The sequence below is a fragment of the Stegastes partitus genome, unplaced genomic scaffold, assembly GCF_000690725.1.
Source record: "Stegastes partitus isolate 25-593 unplaced genomic scaffold, Stegastes_partitus-1.0.2 Scaffold402, whole genome shotgun sequence".
Lineage (NCBI taxonomy): Eukaryota > Metazoa > Chordata > Actinopteri > Pomacentridae > Stegastes > Stegastes partitus.
In genome coordinates this window covers 35,103-52,701 of record NW_007578133.1, presented here as the reverse complement: position 1 = coordinate 52,701, position 17,599 = coordinate 35,103, and the positions used below count along the sequence as shown (strand labels likewise).

Genomic DNA, 17,599 nt, shown 5'->3' with positions numbered 1-17,599 from the left:
TCATAGTGAAGAGAAGTGCGTCAATGTGTTCCAAACACTTGGCTAGTGGGTTGTCCCATTAAAAATGATTAAGATTTAGTTTTTATTACAGAATTATGCAAGTTTGCATACAGACTTTACTAAAACCTTTTACATAAATTAAGTTCAGAATAGCTGAAGAGTACATGTTAAAGGCAAGCATGTCATCACAAGTACCAAAGTGCAACAGAACATCATCAGTCATAATCATGTTCATAAAATACACTAAAACAGAGGGATGTAAATTCAGGTATCATTAAATGTATACAGTGTGTGTTAGAATATATGCATTACGTGTAACATCTTCTGCTTTTTTAAAAAAGATATTCTGCTTCCATATTGAACTGTGCTTTGGTTTTATGCCTGTCATGAGTCTGGATCCATGAAGTGCGTCGTCTTCGTTTCTAAGTTGAAAAACTGTTGGGATATGATTAGAATTTGCAGTTGGGTGGTATTGACTTTGTAGCAGACAGAGAACAGCAGGAGAAGAGAAAGCAGAGATCTACACACTGATAGAGGAGAGACATAAACGCACACACAGATGTATGGTGATGTGGAAACTATAGAGAGCAAGAACGGGAGACTTACGGAAGAACAAATAAGTACCAGGAAAAACAGCAGACTGAGCATAAGGGAATAGAGAAATGTAAAGGGCTGCGCCTCATGAATGCACACCACTGTGTTAATTTACGTTTGTACATTGTGTCTCTGTGTTTGTAATACAGCGCATTTGTGTGTGGGCACACACCCGCTCTGTCTGCCCAGCAACCCAAAGGAAAAGGCAAGGAGCAACATGCTGTAATGCTCTGGAGCTGGAAGCAGACAAATATACAGAAGCAGAACATTACACACCCTAACTGAATGTTAATACTGTGCATATCGGCAGAAATCTGAAACGCTTCACATAAGATTCCATTGGGCTTTGTGCTTTTGCCCGTTTCATTTTCAATATCTCTCCGCCTTGGGGAGATGCACTTTGTTTTACACTGATATGCTTTTTGTCTGCTTGGTCTCTGTCTGGGCAGAGAAAATCAGCATACTGAGATACTGGTGTGATGCTTGTGCGGTCTTCAATCTCAACTGTGTTTTTTTTTTTCTCACACATACACACTGGAGTTCAACCAGAGACAACCTTGCATGTTTCTTGGATCTAAACAAGCCTTTTTTTGTTTTTTTGCTTTATTTCATTTAGGTGGTTTTACATTCCAAGTCAAATGAAGTTACCTTTCTTTATGTAGAGCATTTGAAACATAAGAAGCTGACCCAATGTGCTTTACACTGGAGACAATTAAAGTCAGTTCAGTTCATTTTTACTGCAACATAAGTCATCTCAGGGCACTTTAAGGCTAAGATCTTGCAATATTATTGAGAGAAACCCAAAGATTCCCTTTGAGGAAGCACAGTGGGGAGGAAAAACTCAGTATTAAAAGAAAGAAACCTCCAGCAGAACCAGGCTCGAGGAGGCTGGTCGTCTGCTTTGACTAGTCGGGGTGAGCGGAGAGATAAAAAATGAGATAAAAAACAAACAAGACAGAGAACGTTCAGGTTAGTGAGGCCAGGAAGTGAAGATCAGAAATGCAGAGAGGTACAGGGGGGAGAGACGACATAAAATTAACAACATACAATAGTGCATGTAAATGCATGTAGAGTAAAAGAGAATATAAAACGTATAATATGGTTGCCATGTAACACGACTAATGAAGTAAAAAAGACCGAGACAGAAACAGGAGTGTAAGAAAACACTTAATGAGACAGCCGCACCAAAGCACGGCCAAGGTAAAGCGCGCTGGCAAAAATTAAATGGAAAAACAAATTAAACATTTAAATCAAAGGTAAAAAAGATGGTCAAAAATTAAACGAAGAAAATGAGCAAAAGCACCAACAGATCAATGCAAAATGCAAACGGGCTGTTAAGAAGAAATGAAGAGTAGACTGGAGCCTCGGGCAGAACCACAAGCAAGGGAAGAAAATATGAGTCTTTAATTTGGGGTTAAATTATCAATGGTGGGAGCGGATTTGTCGTTTAATGGAAGACTGTATGGTAACCAGGAAAAAGCCCTTTGGTTTTTGAGGTGTGAGTAGAAGACAGAGAGGTAAAAGTTGACCTCAGTGACCTGGAGGCAGAGAATTGAACATATCAGTGATGTATTGGAACTATTTCAGGCTTCGAAAGCAAATTCTAGAATTCTAAAAATCAGTTCTGCATATTGCTGTTAACCTGTGCAAATGAGCCAAATCCCAAATAAAACTATTAGTATTCAGCAGAGGAACAGGTCCTGTCCAGTTAAAAAGGGAGCCATTTAGAGTCTCGCAAAACAGATGATTTAGTTAGTAGAGTTAGCTCCGGTTCAGGGTAGATGAGCCACTGTGTTGGTTTGATAGTAGAAGAAAATGGTCACAGCGCTGCATTTGAGGAATTCATTTATAATTGTTAACAAGATTACAACCCCCCCCCCAAAAAAAACTAAAATGTCCCGCCAAAGTTAAGCTGCAGGTTTACTGAAGCATCACAGTCAGGACCCGGTGTTAAATATCAGCCTAATACAGCCAACACATCAGCCTGACTGTTAAACACCTTCACGGAAGCAGAGTGCCGGAGACAGACGAAACAAAGGAGTACAGCGTCAGACGCATCCCACAGTGTTGGGCAGAGCAACAGCGGAAGATGTGCTCTTGGAGCTGTGTCAGTACTGGAACTACAAATGTTTTAAACGAAGCACAAGAGGAACGGCCCCGGGGTCATAAAAATTTAAAAGAGCTCATTATAACGTGAGTGTAAATATGCTCAGTTAATTTTTATGTTAATTTCATCCCGCTCATTTTGATTGTGTTCTTTTTTTGTGTGTGTGTGTGTGTCAGTGAAATATGTTAGACAATAAGGAAGCCCAGTAGATCATGAATGACTGTGAGGATGTGGCCTGGAGCTTGAGAGGGTGTTGAATGGATCAAGGTCGTAGTTTGACTATCTTGTCCAATAATCTGACTTTAACAGATACAAACGTCATTCTTCATTTTCACATCAAGTCTGATAGTCAGCACTTTATCCATTCGAGGAACGATATTCACAAAAGTCTGATGAAAACCACTGACACTGAGGTTATGAAGTAACAGCAGAGTTTCTATTCCTCGCAGTCCTACTGAACAGAATCTTCCTGTACTGCCCTGACAAATGATATAATCTCTGTGACTGACAAACAGCACAGTGTCAGTAACGGCCCCATCATGCAGAAAACTGTCTCCCTGTTTTATTTCTGACGCACAGCAAACATGTTTCCTGATGCGGCAGACGAGGTCAGAGACTGTTTGCACAAGTCTAATTTTGCAAAATTCACGTGTGTGTGTGTGTGTGTGTGTTCGCCACAGTGTGTGTGTGCGCGCTCGCCGAGTGCTGGCAGATGATGCTGTTCGGATGCAGGGCACACAGATATATTTGTGGCAGAGGTGGGATTGTCTCGTTGCATGTCAATGAGCCCCCGTGTCACTGCTGTGTGATTACTGCAAGAAATGACACAACTCAGCCCTTCAGCCCACAGAGACACACAAGTGAGAGAGGAGGTGGAGAGGGTGATATAGAAGGAGGGATAATTTTAGAAAGAGCGAGACTTGATGTTCTCAGATAATCTTGAGCATGTCTGTGCACTATTTGCTAATATGTGTGTGTGTGTGTGTGTGTGTGTGTCCTTACTGCTGCCAAATCCAATGACTCCTCACAGCCATGATGACCAGCTGAGGCCTACACACACACCTACCTCTGCTTCCCTCAACACAATGCCCCTGAGGACTTGTGCCTTTCTGGTGATCTTTTGTATCGAAATGTGTATGTATGAGATTGTGTCTTTATGAACATTAGCACAGATTGTTTTGCCCTTTTTTTTTTTTCTTTTTCTTTACATATTTATTACTCTGTTATCCGGCCACAATCTGTGGCATGTGTGAGACCCGGTAAAGGTGACAACGCTGCGGTGACTGATGGGGCATTTTGTCCCCGGAGTCCAAATGAGCTGCATCTGGAGACCACACATACACACACACACCTACACACACACACACGCATGCACAATTGTGCTCTTTTAATGAGTGTATCAGAGAACAAAGCTGATAGAAATGCATGCCATGGCCCAGCCTTTAAAAAGGGAATAAGAAATGGGCTTCTGTGCAGCCATGCAGCATGCCTAATCACTCGGCGCAGCACATGCTTCCATGCATACTTTTACATACTGTACTGGAATGGAGTACACACACTGACTCACACATACATGAACGCTCATTTACACTTTGCGCGGATTCAAGTAGGCAAATGCAAAATACACAAATATGTAAATATTGTTAATGTGGCTGCAATACTCAATCGCTGTACAGGAGTGTTTCTGTGTTTGCGTTCCGCTCCTCTTTGCAGAATTATGAGCTGAGAGGCCTTCACACATACATCTGGTAACATCATATATTATCCAGTATATGATTACACTTCCTCATGTAAAATTCTCTCTTTTTCTTTTCTTTTTTAACACCCACTATCTCTTCTTTATCCTCTCACTATCTCTTCTTCCCTCCTTTGGACACTGCCTTCTTCACTCTTGAAGAATTATTTGTCTCTGTTACTAGTCACAGACATTACTCATTAACTTTGTCTCACTTTCATTGATCTGCTCATTTATGCAGAAAAAAGTTCTCCTTCTTGGGGGTATCTCCTCTCGATCTTTGACAGATTTGTGGCCCCTGCTGTTGGCTGCTTCCCCACTAGGGGGCAGTGGAGCTACACAGATGGATGAGGAGGGGGATCAGGTTTTGGTCGGGCTCAAACCTTCCCCGGGAAGTTTCTCAGTGTATTAGCAGACTGAGCTGCATATCAATGAGGTCTGATGAATAATGGAGGTTCGAGGAGGGGAGAACATTTTGCTATTAATGTGAATCTGTTGTCTTTCATTTAGATTGCACAGTTAGTCCCTTTGTAAAGAGAGGTGTGTTGACACACTCTTACAGTGGGATGGTAATTTACTCTGTGTGTGTATGAGAGTGTGTAGAAGTGCACATGCATCAGAAGCTGTCACTCTGCTGCAATTAGGGAGAGCCTCTCCAGCTGTCCTCCGATAGGCTTTGAATTTACCTTGCAAACACTGTGCAAATGTACCGTACGTGTGCGTTTGTGTGTGGAGCGGCAACTTGTGTTTGTGGCTTGTTTGATCGTCTGATTTGTTTCTGGTGAATGATTCAGCTAAGAGGCTATTCTGCCGGTTTCTCTTACATACACCCATTTTGGAGTCAGTTTAATTTTTTTGTTTGTTGTGCGCCACTGTTTTAGTGTGTCCATCTGCGTGTGTGTGTGCACATGACAGAGTGTGCGAGTGTTTGTGTGGGAGAGCTGTGTGTGATGTCTAGAGTGGGGATCACATTCAGCCTGGGGGTAGGTGAACCTATTGTAAACAATGGATCTGACAGAATCTAGGCCTTCACATCTCCACCCCTGTGTGTGTGTGTGTGTGTGTGTGTGTGTGTAGACCTTCATACAAGGCCATTGGAGGCCACTGAGGAACCCCAGGGCAGGCTGGCCTCTCTGACAGAGTGTCTTTGTACCCTCCTTTCTCCAGAGGCTTCTTCTGTTTGAGGTGAGGAAGAGGAGAAGCAGAAGGAAGAAGAGGAGGTGTGAGTGAATGCAGCCATGGCCTGTGCCCCCTGTCCATAAAGAAGCAGCACATCGGAGAAGACACCAAAGGAGACCGAGACGACCAACAGGTGCAATCACGTCCTGTGTAGATGCACATGAAAGCGAGAGAAAAAAAACCCATCTAATTCTGTGACTAATGATTATTTTCATCATTAGTTACTGTTTTATCTGCGTTTTCTTGTGTGTGTGCTTCATCTGTAAAATGACAACGCGACGTCCCCAAGTGGCTTGTTTTTATCCAAACAGCAGTTTAGAACTGAAAGATTTTGGATTTATAACAATGTAAAACAGAAAATTCACATATTTGAACCAGCACACAAAAATGAACTTGATTATCATTTCTATTAGTTTTCATCTGACGGTTGAACGAATAATTGCCGACACTTTTTCTAGCTTTGTCTTTTCTTTGTCATATTTGACGGTTGACAGTTTTCGGTTTGGACAAGCAGTTTAAAAACATCACCTTGAGCTCTGGGGATTTCTGATGGATGTTTTCACTATTGTTTGACATTAACAAGATGAATCAATTAATCGAGAAATAATAAGCAGAATCCCTGACAATGAAAATAATGATCAGTGCAATCCATTACCATATGCTTTTTTTCCTGGATCACGTTGCAATTATTAGTAACTCTTTAGTAATTTGATAACTAGAGGAGTTAATCCCAATGTCATGCTGCTGATGAGTTAACTGTACCTACTTTTTGCTGTGTGTGCTAGAAGTAGAGTTTCCTCATTTGTACCTGAGCTTGTCATTTTCTTCCTTTGACCTTTGCGTGGTCACCCCTCACATTGTTTCTGCTTGTTATAAAGCCGATATTTTCTGGTTTGCTGTACTGTCCTGGCTTTTGTTTATCTCTGTGCTGCTGGTTTGTGCTGGAGGTTCTAACCTCTCCTCATGCCCTCTCCGTGCTCCTCTCCCCCCTTTGCTCCCTCTTGCCCCTATCTCCCTCTCCCAGGATGGAACCGTGGGGGAGGTCAGCTTGGCCTTGGCAGGTGGCCTTCCTTGTTACCTTGGTGATGCTCTGCGTTGACCCAGTGTCTGCCGGCAACCGTAACCATCGGGGACCGACAGGTACACCAAGTCTTGCTCTGAAACTCCCCTTCCAACACCACGAGAGGTTAATTACACTGTCACTTCAGAGGTATAACACATGTTCCCCGAGCATGTCTCCTGACTGAGCCATCCACATACGGCATGGAGGGGGCTGAGCGGGGGACAATTTGCTCTCTTCCTCAGTATGACAGAATGTAATCTAGACAAGACCTCGTTTTGGGCTTGGATGCAAACACACCTCTGTTTGAGTGATCCAGCTCGTACAGATACAAATGGCACTTAAGCTGTCAGGAGCTGTCAACACAAATGGATCAGTGTGGGTGAGATCGGATCTGTTCAGAGTGCAGACATCCAGAATTTCAGGGCCGATGCTGTTGCTCTCAAGTGGCCTGACTCTTAGTGGTCTATTGTCGCTGTAAAATAGGGTGTATGCCCCCTATAGAGGAGGCCACTGGCTCATGACTCCTAATCCTCAGGCTCATAATTGTCATTAATATGCATAGCTCTGCAGCCACCCCTTTGAACCAAAGCACCACATCGCTTATTCTCCAGAATAAATCCGTGTGAAAAGATAGAAACCGTATCTGACTTAATTCAGGCCTGCAAGCAAAATCTATTCTCTGTCTTTAATTTCCATAAGTCATGGAGACAAAACACCCCTAGCCAAAAATCACCAACACAGTCTTATTAATATTTCATTACGGCTGACCACAGGGACAGTTGTGCTGAGTCACAGCATCTCGCGCCACAACTCGGTGGCAGCCTCCCATGCCACCTCTTCCTCGCTCTTAATTATGACAATTTCCTTAATTATCTCTCAGTTTCTTCACTCTCACTGCTCATGTTTTGCAAAGTGACCTTTATGTGCCACAGAAATGCTACCAGCATCCAGTCTGCTCAGTGAGTGATGGTATTAGTTTCCTTTTGGAAGAGAGGAGGCTGCCCGCTTACGGCAGGGACATTACTAATTGCAGGCCCCGTGTATTGTGAAGGTCAGCATCTCTGGCTGCCCCCTTCTTATTTCACTCACTCTGAAACAAGATGTCTTGCTCCCAAACTGACTGCTGCTTTTTATTTGAGGGTTTACTCTAATTGGTGGAAGTTTAGGAGTTGTCGCCTGTGAATACCAGCAACACACACACACACACGGCAGTTTGCGGCTGAAAAATAATTGGGTGTATGTTGTGACTGCTAGATACATTTTCAGTAGTTTCTTCTTAAGTGCTGTTACTGCTGTTTTGTTGACTGGTCAGGGAGACTGTTGTCTGATCCATGTTTGTGGTGATGTTCCATTTTCTGCCACATGGTGGCTCTATAGGTCAAAAAATGCTGCTCTGGAAGTATGTGTGTTTGTGTTTTTTTTTTTAAATTCTAATTTCATTTACCCAATGTCATTCTCAGAGGCAGTCTGTAATTTTACAAAAACTCACCTTAAAAATAAACGTATAAGGAGAATTGATGGATTGAATGCCAAAAAGGAAAGCAGCCCTTAACCCGTACACATCCCACCTGGGAATAAGGTGTTCTTCCGTCTACAAAGTTACAGTAATGTCTGCAGCGGCCCACTTGGCAGGTTTTGTATCAACTGTCTGAAAACCAGTTCACGTCAGGTTATGTTGCTCTGCTTCTGTTCCACTGGCAAAGTGTAGGAATCCACTGGCCAGGACATAATAATCCCTGTATGTTCATCTCTTTCAGTCCCGACTGCCCACATAACAGCAGTTAATAGCACAAAGTGCATATCGTTACCTTGGCACAGGTAGGAGCCAGACCTAGCTGAAACACTCAGCCCACTAATGTATTTATCATTCTCCCTGCCGTTTTCACTGTTTGCCCTCTCACAGCTGCATCGAAGATTATGAAACCTGTAGTGAAACATGAAGAAGCAAATATTTCTACACACACATCAGACTTTTTTAATGTTATTCATTTAGTCCCGTATTGTTTCTCATGAAGCGATTCATAAGCAGGTCGTACAATAAATTGCATTCCAGGAGCTGTCAAGGTAATCCAGTCTTATGTATTCTTGAAACATCAAACTCTCTTGCTGGTAAAAAAACAAAAACAAAACTCATCGACTTTCACAGCTTTCACAGCTCTGCTTACCAGCGAGTTGCTCCTGCGTTTTGACGGTGAAATATGTGGAACTGAAATTCTCACATGCCCTTTTGCTTTTCTCGTTTGAATGCTTGAAATTAGATTATTTGAAATCAAATTCAGTCAACACCTTCCAGAACTGCAATCTTTTCACAGCTTGTTATTGCATGCTTGGCAAACCAAACATTTTTTCTTGGTGTCTTGGAACAATCACTAATCTCGTACCCCTTAATTGTATTAACATTTCTTTTGACAAATTTGTGGCGTGTTAGCGGGATGTCCTCGCCCTCCTGGGTTCACGCGGGGAGCAAAGTTTGCAGCTGACATATTTGTGTAGACTTGGCAAAAGCCTGCGTCACATCTGCGTGTCCATCTATTTACGAAAACTGCAGTTTCTGTCTTCCTCCGCGGCTGTTTGTAATATGTCCCCGTTAAAAAACAGAACAGGCAAGGTCAAGGGAGCAGTTTTTATTGGGGATGGATTTGTTGCTCAGCAGCACTCGGCTGTGCCAGAGACCTGTTATGATAATTAGCATAAATCTGGGTGAGGTCTGATGTGGGCCTGTAAAACACTGATAAGACAGGAGGATTGATGGGCTGTGCAGGACCGGGGCGAGGAGGAGATGGAGCAAGGAAGAGTAATGAGTGATCAAAGGGCTCCAAGAGGGCAAATGGAAATTTTAAAAGGAGTCAGAAATAAAAAAAAAAAGAAGAAAAACAGCGTTGGGAGATTTGCTGTAATGTAAATATGAAGTAGATTTTTTACGGCGGAGCGAATACGAGAAGATGTTTGACATTGTTCTCACCTTGTTTCACACGGCTGATAATTGTAATCGTACTCTCTTGAAACTTCCCCGTGTGTTCCCGCGGAGATACACAGTAAGTCACCTCTACGGCGACTTTGCTGCCCCCCCTGACAGATTTGCTAGATACCTGGTCTTTCATAGCGATGGACATGCTTGTCGAGTATTGACAGGGGAAAGACACAGCTTTTTGATAAATTGTACAATGCTCCCGCCTGCCTGTGTCTGTCAGAATACATCAATCGCCTGGCTAACCCATCAGTTCAAGGTATCTTGGTTTGTTGGCTACCCAGCTACTGTTGCCACCCTCCTCCTCCTCCACCACCACCACCTCCCTTTTGCCTGCCGCAGGAATAGAAGCATTTAGCCATGCTTGAGAAGTCTTTTCATCTCAGCGTGTGTTGGGCTCTATTACACCGAGATGGCCATAACAGAAATGGTTTAAAAGTCAACATTGAGACATTAGATACACTGTTATTATGTGTATATAGCCAGAGGCCGACTGCTCAACACATGAATCTTAAGCAGACGAAGGGTGAGAGGCGACAGAGCTGTGAACGGGAGCTGATGGAAGAAGGGGGAAAACTGTTGGGGCTCACCGATGAGCTGCTTTTCTGATCTCAGGGACTTGTTTTGTACTTTTTCCAATTCAGACTTCTTGGTTTTGGCCCAACTTTATTCTGTTTACTCCTGAAACTCTGAACATTTACTTCTTGGTGACTTTCCACTACAGAGAATCACATTTTCTTAGAGGAATGCTGCTGACGGTGTTGTTTTTGTTTTGTAGTTAGTAGAGTTGCACTAAATGTTAAACATGTATAAACAGTTTTCCTCTCTTAAATTAAGGAAATAAATAGAACTTTTGCAGCAATTTAATACCATTTGCAGAAACTGGATAACTTCCAATTGAACAGGAGCATGTTTGTGTTAGCTGAGTGAGCTTGTAACAGTAGTGGAAAGTTACATTTACTCAAGTACTGTACTCTCTTTGAGTATTTTCACTTTATGCTACTGTCTACTTCTACTTCACTACATATCAGATCTAAACATACTTTATACTAAATGTAGCTTAAGTTGCTTTTAAGGTGAGGATTTAACACAAAAATACAACAAGCTTTGAAAATACAATATGCTGTTCAAGGTTAAACCAGTGTTTTCAAACCTTTTAGACTTTTTACAAAAAGCAGGATGTAGTCGGAGTTTCAGATGTTTATGAGTTGTTAAAAGCTCCATCCAGTGGTGGTTTTACCCTCTAAACCTCTCACTTAAATGTTCAAATGATCCAATATCTCACGAAAAGCACCAAGATAAGAGAGAAACAGATTTGTATATGTTATAATATCTAATATCTGATGGTTTCATTGCTATCTCTGTATCTCTAACTGTATATGAAGCAGTTCAAACCTGCATCAGCTGCAGCAGTAACATGCTGCTCACTATTATTAATCTAATGATCTCATATGTTATATCAGTGGGTACTTTTGCTTCACTACTTTTACTTTGACACATTTTGCTGCTCATGCTGATGTGCTTTTACCATTTCAGGAAGGACTTTTTGCGTCTGCATTTACATTGTTGTATCGGCGCTTTACGTAATCAACCATTGCATGTTACATTTAGAGTGAATTTGTTTCCTGTAACTCACCACAAACATTTTACCAACATATGTTTGATATTACACTATAGGAGACTCTGAGAGAGTGAAAATGAGATAGTTTGTTAGGAACATAACACCTTTAGGTAACGTAAGTGAGTGGTTTTGAGTTGATTTCTCCCACATTAGAGTTAAACTCTGTATGACTCCTTGACCTCTGTTCATTGATTGGCTGCTCACCTGTATTAATCACAGCTACACCTTCAAAAGGAGAAATACTCACAAGCTCACAAACAGAAATATTCATAAATTCATGCACGTATTGACCTGTCCGCCTACTTTTATTGTATTTTTCAGAAATTAGTTTCGTATTTTGACCTTTGCCAGACATTTTTATTAGCCAGCATGAAAAACAAACTTTTCCTTTGCTTGGGAGAAAATGCCAGCTGTCCATTATTAAAGCCAAAAACTATATTACAGGGAAGTGAGGGTGCTATGACCACCAATACCATGTTTATATAGCACAAGAAATGTGGTTTTTCCTCATAGACTCACTTTCTTTTTTCACCTTTTATCTTCAAGATATCGTTTATCACTCACCAGGCTGGTATTAATCATAACGAAGTAATTTGCTTCAGTTAGTAGTCAGATTAATAAAGTATTGTGGGGATATGTTTTCGAGTGCATATTTGTAACATATAACATTATTTTATTTTAGTGAGTTACAAGGCAACAAACCAATATCACTATGAAAAAATAAAAACAAAAAACAAAAAGCGTTTCTGCCTCGTGCTGTGCGTCTCCCTGATGAAGGCCACATTGGCAACATCTGAAACACACTGAAGTGTCCTTTTGAACCGGCCATGAAAGAAAGCCTTTTAAAGTATTTGGTTGAAGAGCACCTTGGACTCTTTTTTTTTTTCTTTCCTATTTAGCTTCATATGAAAACCCAATAGAAGCTCTCTATCCTGTCTTCTGTAAATAACCAACATCACTTTCAGAGAAGTGTGTGGGCTGATCCTCATACCTTACGCCAGCCTGAACTTGCCTCACTTGCATTAACATATGCTTTTTTGATTCGATTTTAATTAGGTGCAAACTACGGAAAGACACAAGAAAAAGGTGCGTAGATGAAGTTCAAGTGAGTTTATCATCCACTTCTCGCACGCAGCCTCGAAGCTTTACAGTTTTAAAATACAAACATCCTCTGCCCAGGTCTGATATAGGAAATAAAGAGAGGAGACCAGTGCCCCTCCTGACCTCATTATGCCAGCAGAAGGCGAGCTGCTCTTTGTTCTCTCAGCTGCCTGTAACACCACTTTTCCTCCTCGTGCTTGACTCTCTCTCGCTCTTTCTTTCTTTCTTTCTCACTAACAAGCTGCCTTTTTTCTGAGATTGGGCCAGCAGATTGAACAATCTTACCCAGTTACAGCTCCGCAATAGCACAGGAATTAATTTTCCGTACATAGCAATTATAATGAGGGATTAAACAAGGGAACTTGATTGTGCCTGAATTAGACTTTCATTATTATTTTTTTTTACTTTGCTGCTTTGTGCTTTTAATTATGATCTTTACAGTTGTAATTATGGCTGCGCTGAAAGTTCTCCTCCCATTCACTTGTGTTCGATTTCATTTTTTTCTTTTTTTTTTAAATTCTCGATTTCTACCAGTAGATAGAGGCTGCAAGTGTTGGCGTGCACGAGCGTGTGCGTGTGCACGGGGGTAATCCGGCAGCTGCTCCAGCCTCAGGAGAGCCTGAGACAGAGGAGTGAGGGAAATGAAAGTGGAGGGATGATAGCGGAGGGGTGCCCTCAGAGAGCCAGGGATCATTGATGGGGCTCTCTGGAGAAGAGAACAAACAAACTTTAAATCAGAAAGGATGAGAGGGGCCATGGCCTGCAGAAATGGAACCCTCTACACAATGTGTGTGTGCTGTGTGTGTGTGTGTGTGTGTGTGTGTGTGTGTGCGCACTTTTGTGTCTGCCTGCAAAGCTCATTCAGCTGAGCATGAAAAGTTTTTGAGTCTGGGTAAAATCACGTACATAAATGAAATCTGGGCTTATGGTACAGTATAACCAAGGTTTTTCCAGGGCTGTAAAGAGGCTTATAGGTAGTAATGTCGCCAGCAGGGTTTGCTGTGCTCGGGAAATGGTGCCAGAGACTCTCAAGAGTGCACAACAAGCTTTGGGAGGGAAGATAAGGCAGCTGGAATCCATTCAGAAGCCATAAGCAAAGATTAGATTCACTAAACATTTTACCCAACAGTTGTAGTCGGCACATTTTCCTTTAGGTGGGCACAAAAGCCCTCCTCCTGAGGGATTCATGCTTTAATGTAGTGAGTGAAATGTAACATTAACACACCTCTAAACATTTACATACAACATAAGCCTGTTTACACAGCGACTTGTGGCAGACGTAATGAGGTTAGAACATAAACGGCTGCTTACGTGACTTCCCTTGTGCGCTTTTGTATACAGTGAAGCCATGCGGATCTTCTGACACGTGGAGACGGCTGATCTGCCGAACAAAACGCTGTTCCCGTGTATCATCAGGGGAGAGATTCTAAACTATCTGCCTGAACAGACTGATTTCTGTTTAAAAATGTTGTAACATCACACACACACACACCTAGAGACACATTTTGCCATGGGCCAAGAAAATGTTACAATTAAGCAAACCAAGGGACGTGTGAAGGTAATCAGGAGAGATGAGATGTTGTGCTGGAGGTGTAAGGTAAAAAGCAATTATCCTCATACAAATCATGACTCTCAGGCACTGAAACATAAACATAAACGCAGATGTAGACGTAACAGCGATGGCCAGAACCCATAATTTTACCTATTAGTGGGTCACACGACTCCCTCATGAAATGTGCATGTCTGAGCTTTGATCAAGTGGTTTATTTTGTCTGAAGGGAGTCAAAAGAAACGATTACTTTTTTCCCAATGTTTCCTCCTCTCTCTCTCTCTCTCTCTCTCTCTCTCTCTTTTAAAAAAAAAAGTTTTATTCCTGCGCACAATGACAACAACAGAGCCGCCTCTGTGACAAAGTTAATGAGGGCACTGGGCTGAGAATGAAAGCAAAGTATCACTAAAGAGTGTTTATTCATGAATCAAAGACGGCGAGACTGGAATAAATTGAGGAGTTTAAACAAAAGTAAATTATTCAGCAGATTTGTTTAATCCTCAGAGAAAGCTGCTGTATATTTGTTATTTGCCGCACAAATTTATTTGAATTTAAACTCGATTATTTGCAACAATAAACCATCATAAATAAACCAATAAAACGGCCTTTAAAGATTTTTTTCAGCAAATAATTCCCCTCTTTCTTTCTTTATCTCTCTCTCAGTATCCTACCAGGTGAAGCAGGGGACATGTGAGGTGGTGGCTATTCATCGCTGCTGCAATAAGAATAAGATCGAGGAGCGCTCTCAAACCGTCAAGTGTTCCTGTTTCCCGGGGCAGGTTGCCGGCACCACCAGAGCCAGACCCTCCTGTGTGGAAGGTAAAAGAAAAAAAACACGTGCTTGTATGAGTGTGCCGATCTGATCCTCCGTTTTGACTTCAAGGTTCATTTCCAAAGGCTGCAAATGTATCCACACAACCAGACGTCACCATTTTCCCCAAAAGGAAAAAAAGAGGCAGCATGTGGGTTCGCTTTATGTGAAGAAAGTAATTTGGATAAATCAGTTTCACAGTGAGTCTTGTAGAGCTGCAGACTGAAATCAGCCCTGTGGGTCAGTCAGCTTTATTCTTTTTATGTGCAATAACTTTAGTATATTTAATGAAGCCGTGCAAAATTTTACTATAATACTATGAATATTTTCAGAATTACATCCCCTCAAAGCACACGGGGGTGGGCTCAAATGTTATTCTTTTTAATTTGCATTATTTTTCCAGAATTTTGAAGCCCTCATAACTTCATTAGTACAGGAGATAAACACAGCTAATTTTCAGGAATGAAAAACACATTCGAGTTCTGTTCAAAACTGCAACCAAATCAATTTAACATCCACTCCAGGTGCCAAAATCTCATTTTTGTTCAGCATGATTTTAGAACCCACTTTAAGCATCAATATCACATTATATATATATCATAACTCCAAAACTGCAACACTTTAATAGAGTAATAGAGACGAGCATTGGTGCTGTTGTCTGTTTTTGTGATTATTCAAAAGGCAAAACTTTTAAAGTGCATTTTGGATCAACTTTCAAGGATCATATCACCATCAAAAATACACACTAAGCTCATAAAAGATCACCTACATTTTGATGCCATAGTTTCTTCTCTGACAAAATAATTCCTTTTATTTTATAGTATGAAGGCACACAAGGTATGTTAAAGTCATTGTGCATTAAAAGCTCTGATGATTCTGAGGGGGTCAGATTTGATCGATTTTATATGAAACCACCTGTGTGGGTTAAAACAACACAAATGGTTGTGTTACTTGATAAGACACATAAGCACTATCTGGTTAACCATCTTCTTAAACTGCAGCCATAATTTCTCCTGACATGTATCCTTAAGTAGCTGTAAAGCAGAATTTTTTACACTGCATGGAAATCTGTTGTATATTCTCAACGCTTCATTTGAGCTATCTGACATCTGGAGTCAAGAGAACGTTCAACCAAACATACAGAGAAGTAGTTTTTTTATGGCTTTTTCTCTTGTGCATCATTTTGTAGACATCTCCCCCACAACACTGCAGCAGGGCTATTTCTGCCAGACTTATTTGGTATCTATCGGAAACCTCGGGAACATGACTGGAATTCAAAATTAAGGTTTTGTAGGTTTGGACAGTGCTTGGCTGCACAACATGTTTTTGTAATAACTGACGCACCGCTGAATCTGACAGGGTCACGGAGACTCAAAATGTTTTTAATCATCGTGCATCATTAAAGTTGCTACATGAAGCTTCTCACCTAAAACAAATCATTACCAGATTCATTTTGAAATATTAGGAACATAAATAAATGAGTCAGTTGCAGCAAAGATTAATAGGTTGCGCTTTATTTTAAATTGCCGCCAGGTTGGTTTCTGTGTGGAAATTACTTTTTTATGGCACACTGCTGCTGCATTGAAGCCGCTGCTCTTCCTCTAACACAAACAGAGCTACATCTTTCAAACGTGGTTGAAAGCATGAAAGGCTGATTGAAAACTGGCATTGTGTCGTTCTGTCCTCCTTTGTGAAGCCGCACAGTGAAGTAAAAATAAGGAGTGAAACCAAGAACAAATGTCCAAAATAGTCTCTTTTGCTTACAGAAACCAATAATTGAAAGTTAAGGGAAGTTATTATAATGTTTCGTATACACTGGAGGGCTGCTAAAGTGGTGTTAAATAATCTGTTTTTCAGTAAAACTGCATATCTCTGCTGTGCTACACCAACAGTTGTGGTTCATTGCGTCCCGGGGAGATTGTGTAAAATGAAAGGTTTGAGCCACTAATAAGGAAATGGAATCCAAGTCACCAGTGTCTCCTTGTCATCTCGATTCCTCGTTATTCTTACGAGAGGAGAAGCAAATACATGACATCAGACTGTAGATTTAATTTGCAGTTTTATAGTTGTAATATTATTTGGGACAGCGTTCCATTTTATATCTAGTGAGGCCACTTGAGTATACGACAGATGGTGATAGAGAAAGTTTTTTTATTTTTTCTGATGTATTTCATAGTTCCTGACATAACATTTGGGTGATTAGCGAGAGAGAAGTTCTGGGAACAGAAGAAATCTAAAATCGAGACAATAAATCATTATGTTGGTCATGACTGTGAGTCACTCATTAAAAATAAAATCAGAAACACACGCATGATGTATTTGGAGTCAAAACATCAAGCTAATTAATAATCCATAGAATTCTGCTCATACATGCGCAGCAAGCATTTGCATGTGTAGCCGCGTCTGTTTATCCATGCTGTGTATGCGTTCTCGTAGAGATGATAGACAGATGAAAGCCCTTGTTTTCATAGACCTCTGTTCCACCCGTTTGTCCTCTCCGAGAGCTTCAACCCAGCAAGAAACAAGCAGTGTCACTGACCCCTATCATCCGCAGACGCTCCGCTGAGATCAAATACACACACAGTGTCGGCCAAGCTGATCCAATCACGCTGTATTAGCCCTCCGCCAGAGGAAAACACATGGCTGTCTCATACGTGAGTACAGCCAGTGACTCTCCGAAGCACAAGGGTTAACTGTTAAGGTCATTCTGGGGGGTTGGAATCCACACTCGCACGCAAACGACTGACAAATCTGCAGAAAAAAAAAAAAGACTTTGATGTGAGTTGTGCGAAACAAACGCGCTTCTCCGACTTGGAAATAGATCAGAGTTTCAGTTTTTGATTTGTTTATTTCCCATGAAAATAGAGTATC

At 41.4% G+C, this 17,599-nt stretch overlaps 1 protein-coding gene across 1 annotated transcript in view; it reads left to right on the top strand.

Moving 5' to 3' along the window:
• LOC103359868 (protein FAM19A4) overlaps positions 1–17,599 on the top strand; it is a 38,417-nt gene that overhangs the window by 7,910 nt on the left and 12,908 nt on the right. Inside the window, 4 exon segments of the mRNA XM_074465724.1 lie at positions 5,604–5,732; positions 5,735–5,748; positions 6,640–6,755; positions 14,581–14,736. Of these exon segments, the coding sequence (XP_074321825.1) occupies positions 5,667–5,732; positions 5,735–5,748; positions 6,640–6,755; positions 14,581–14,736 (352 nt within the window). The 5' untranslated portion in view covers positions 5,604–5,666.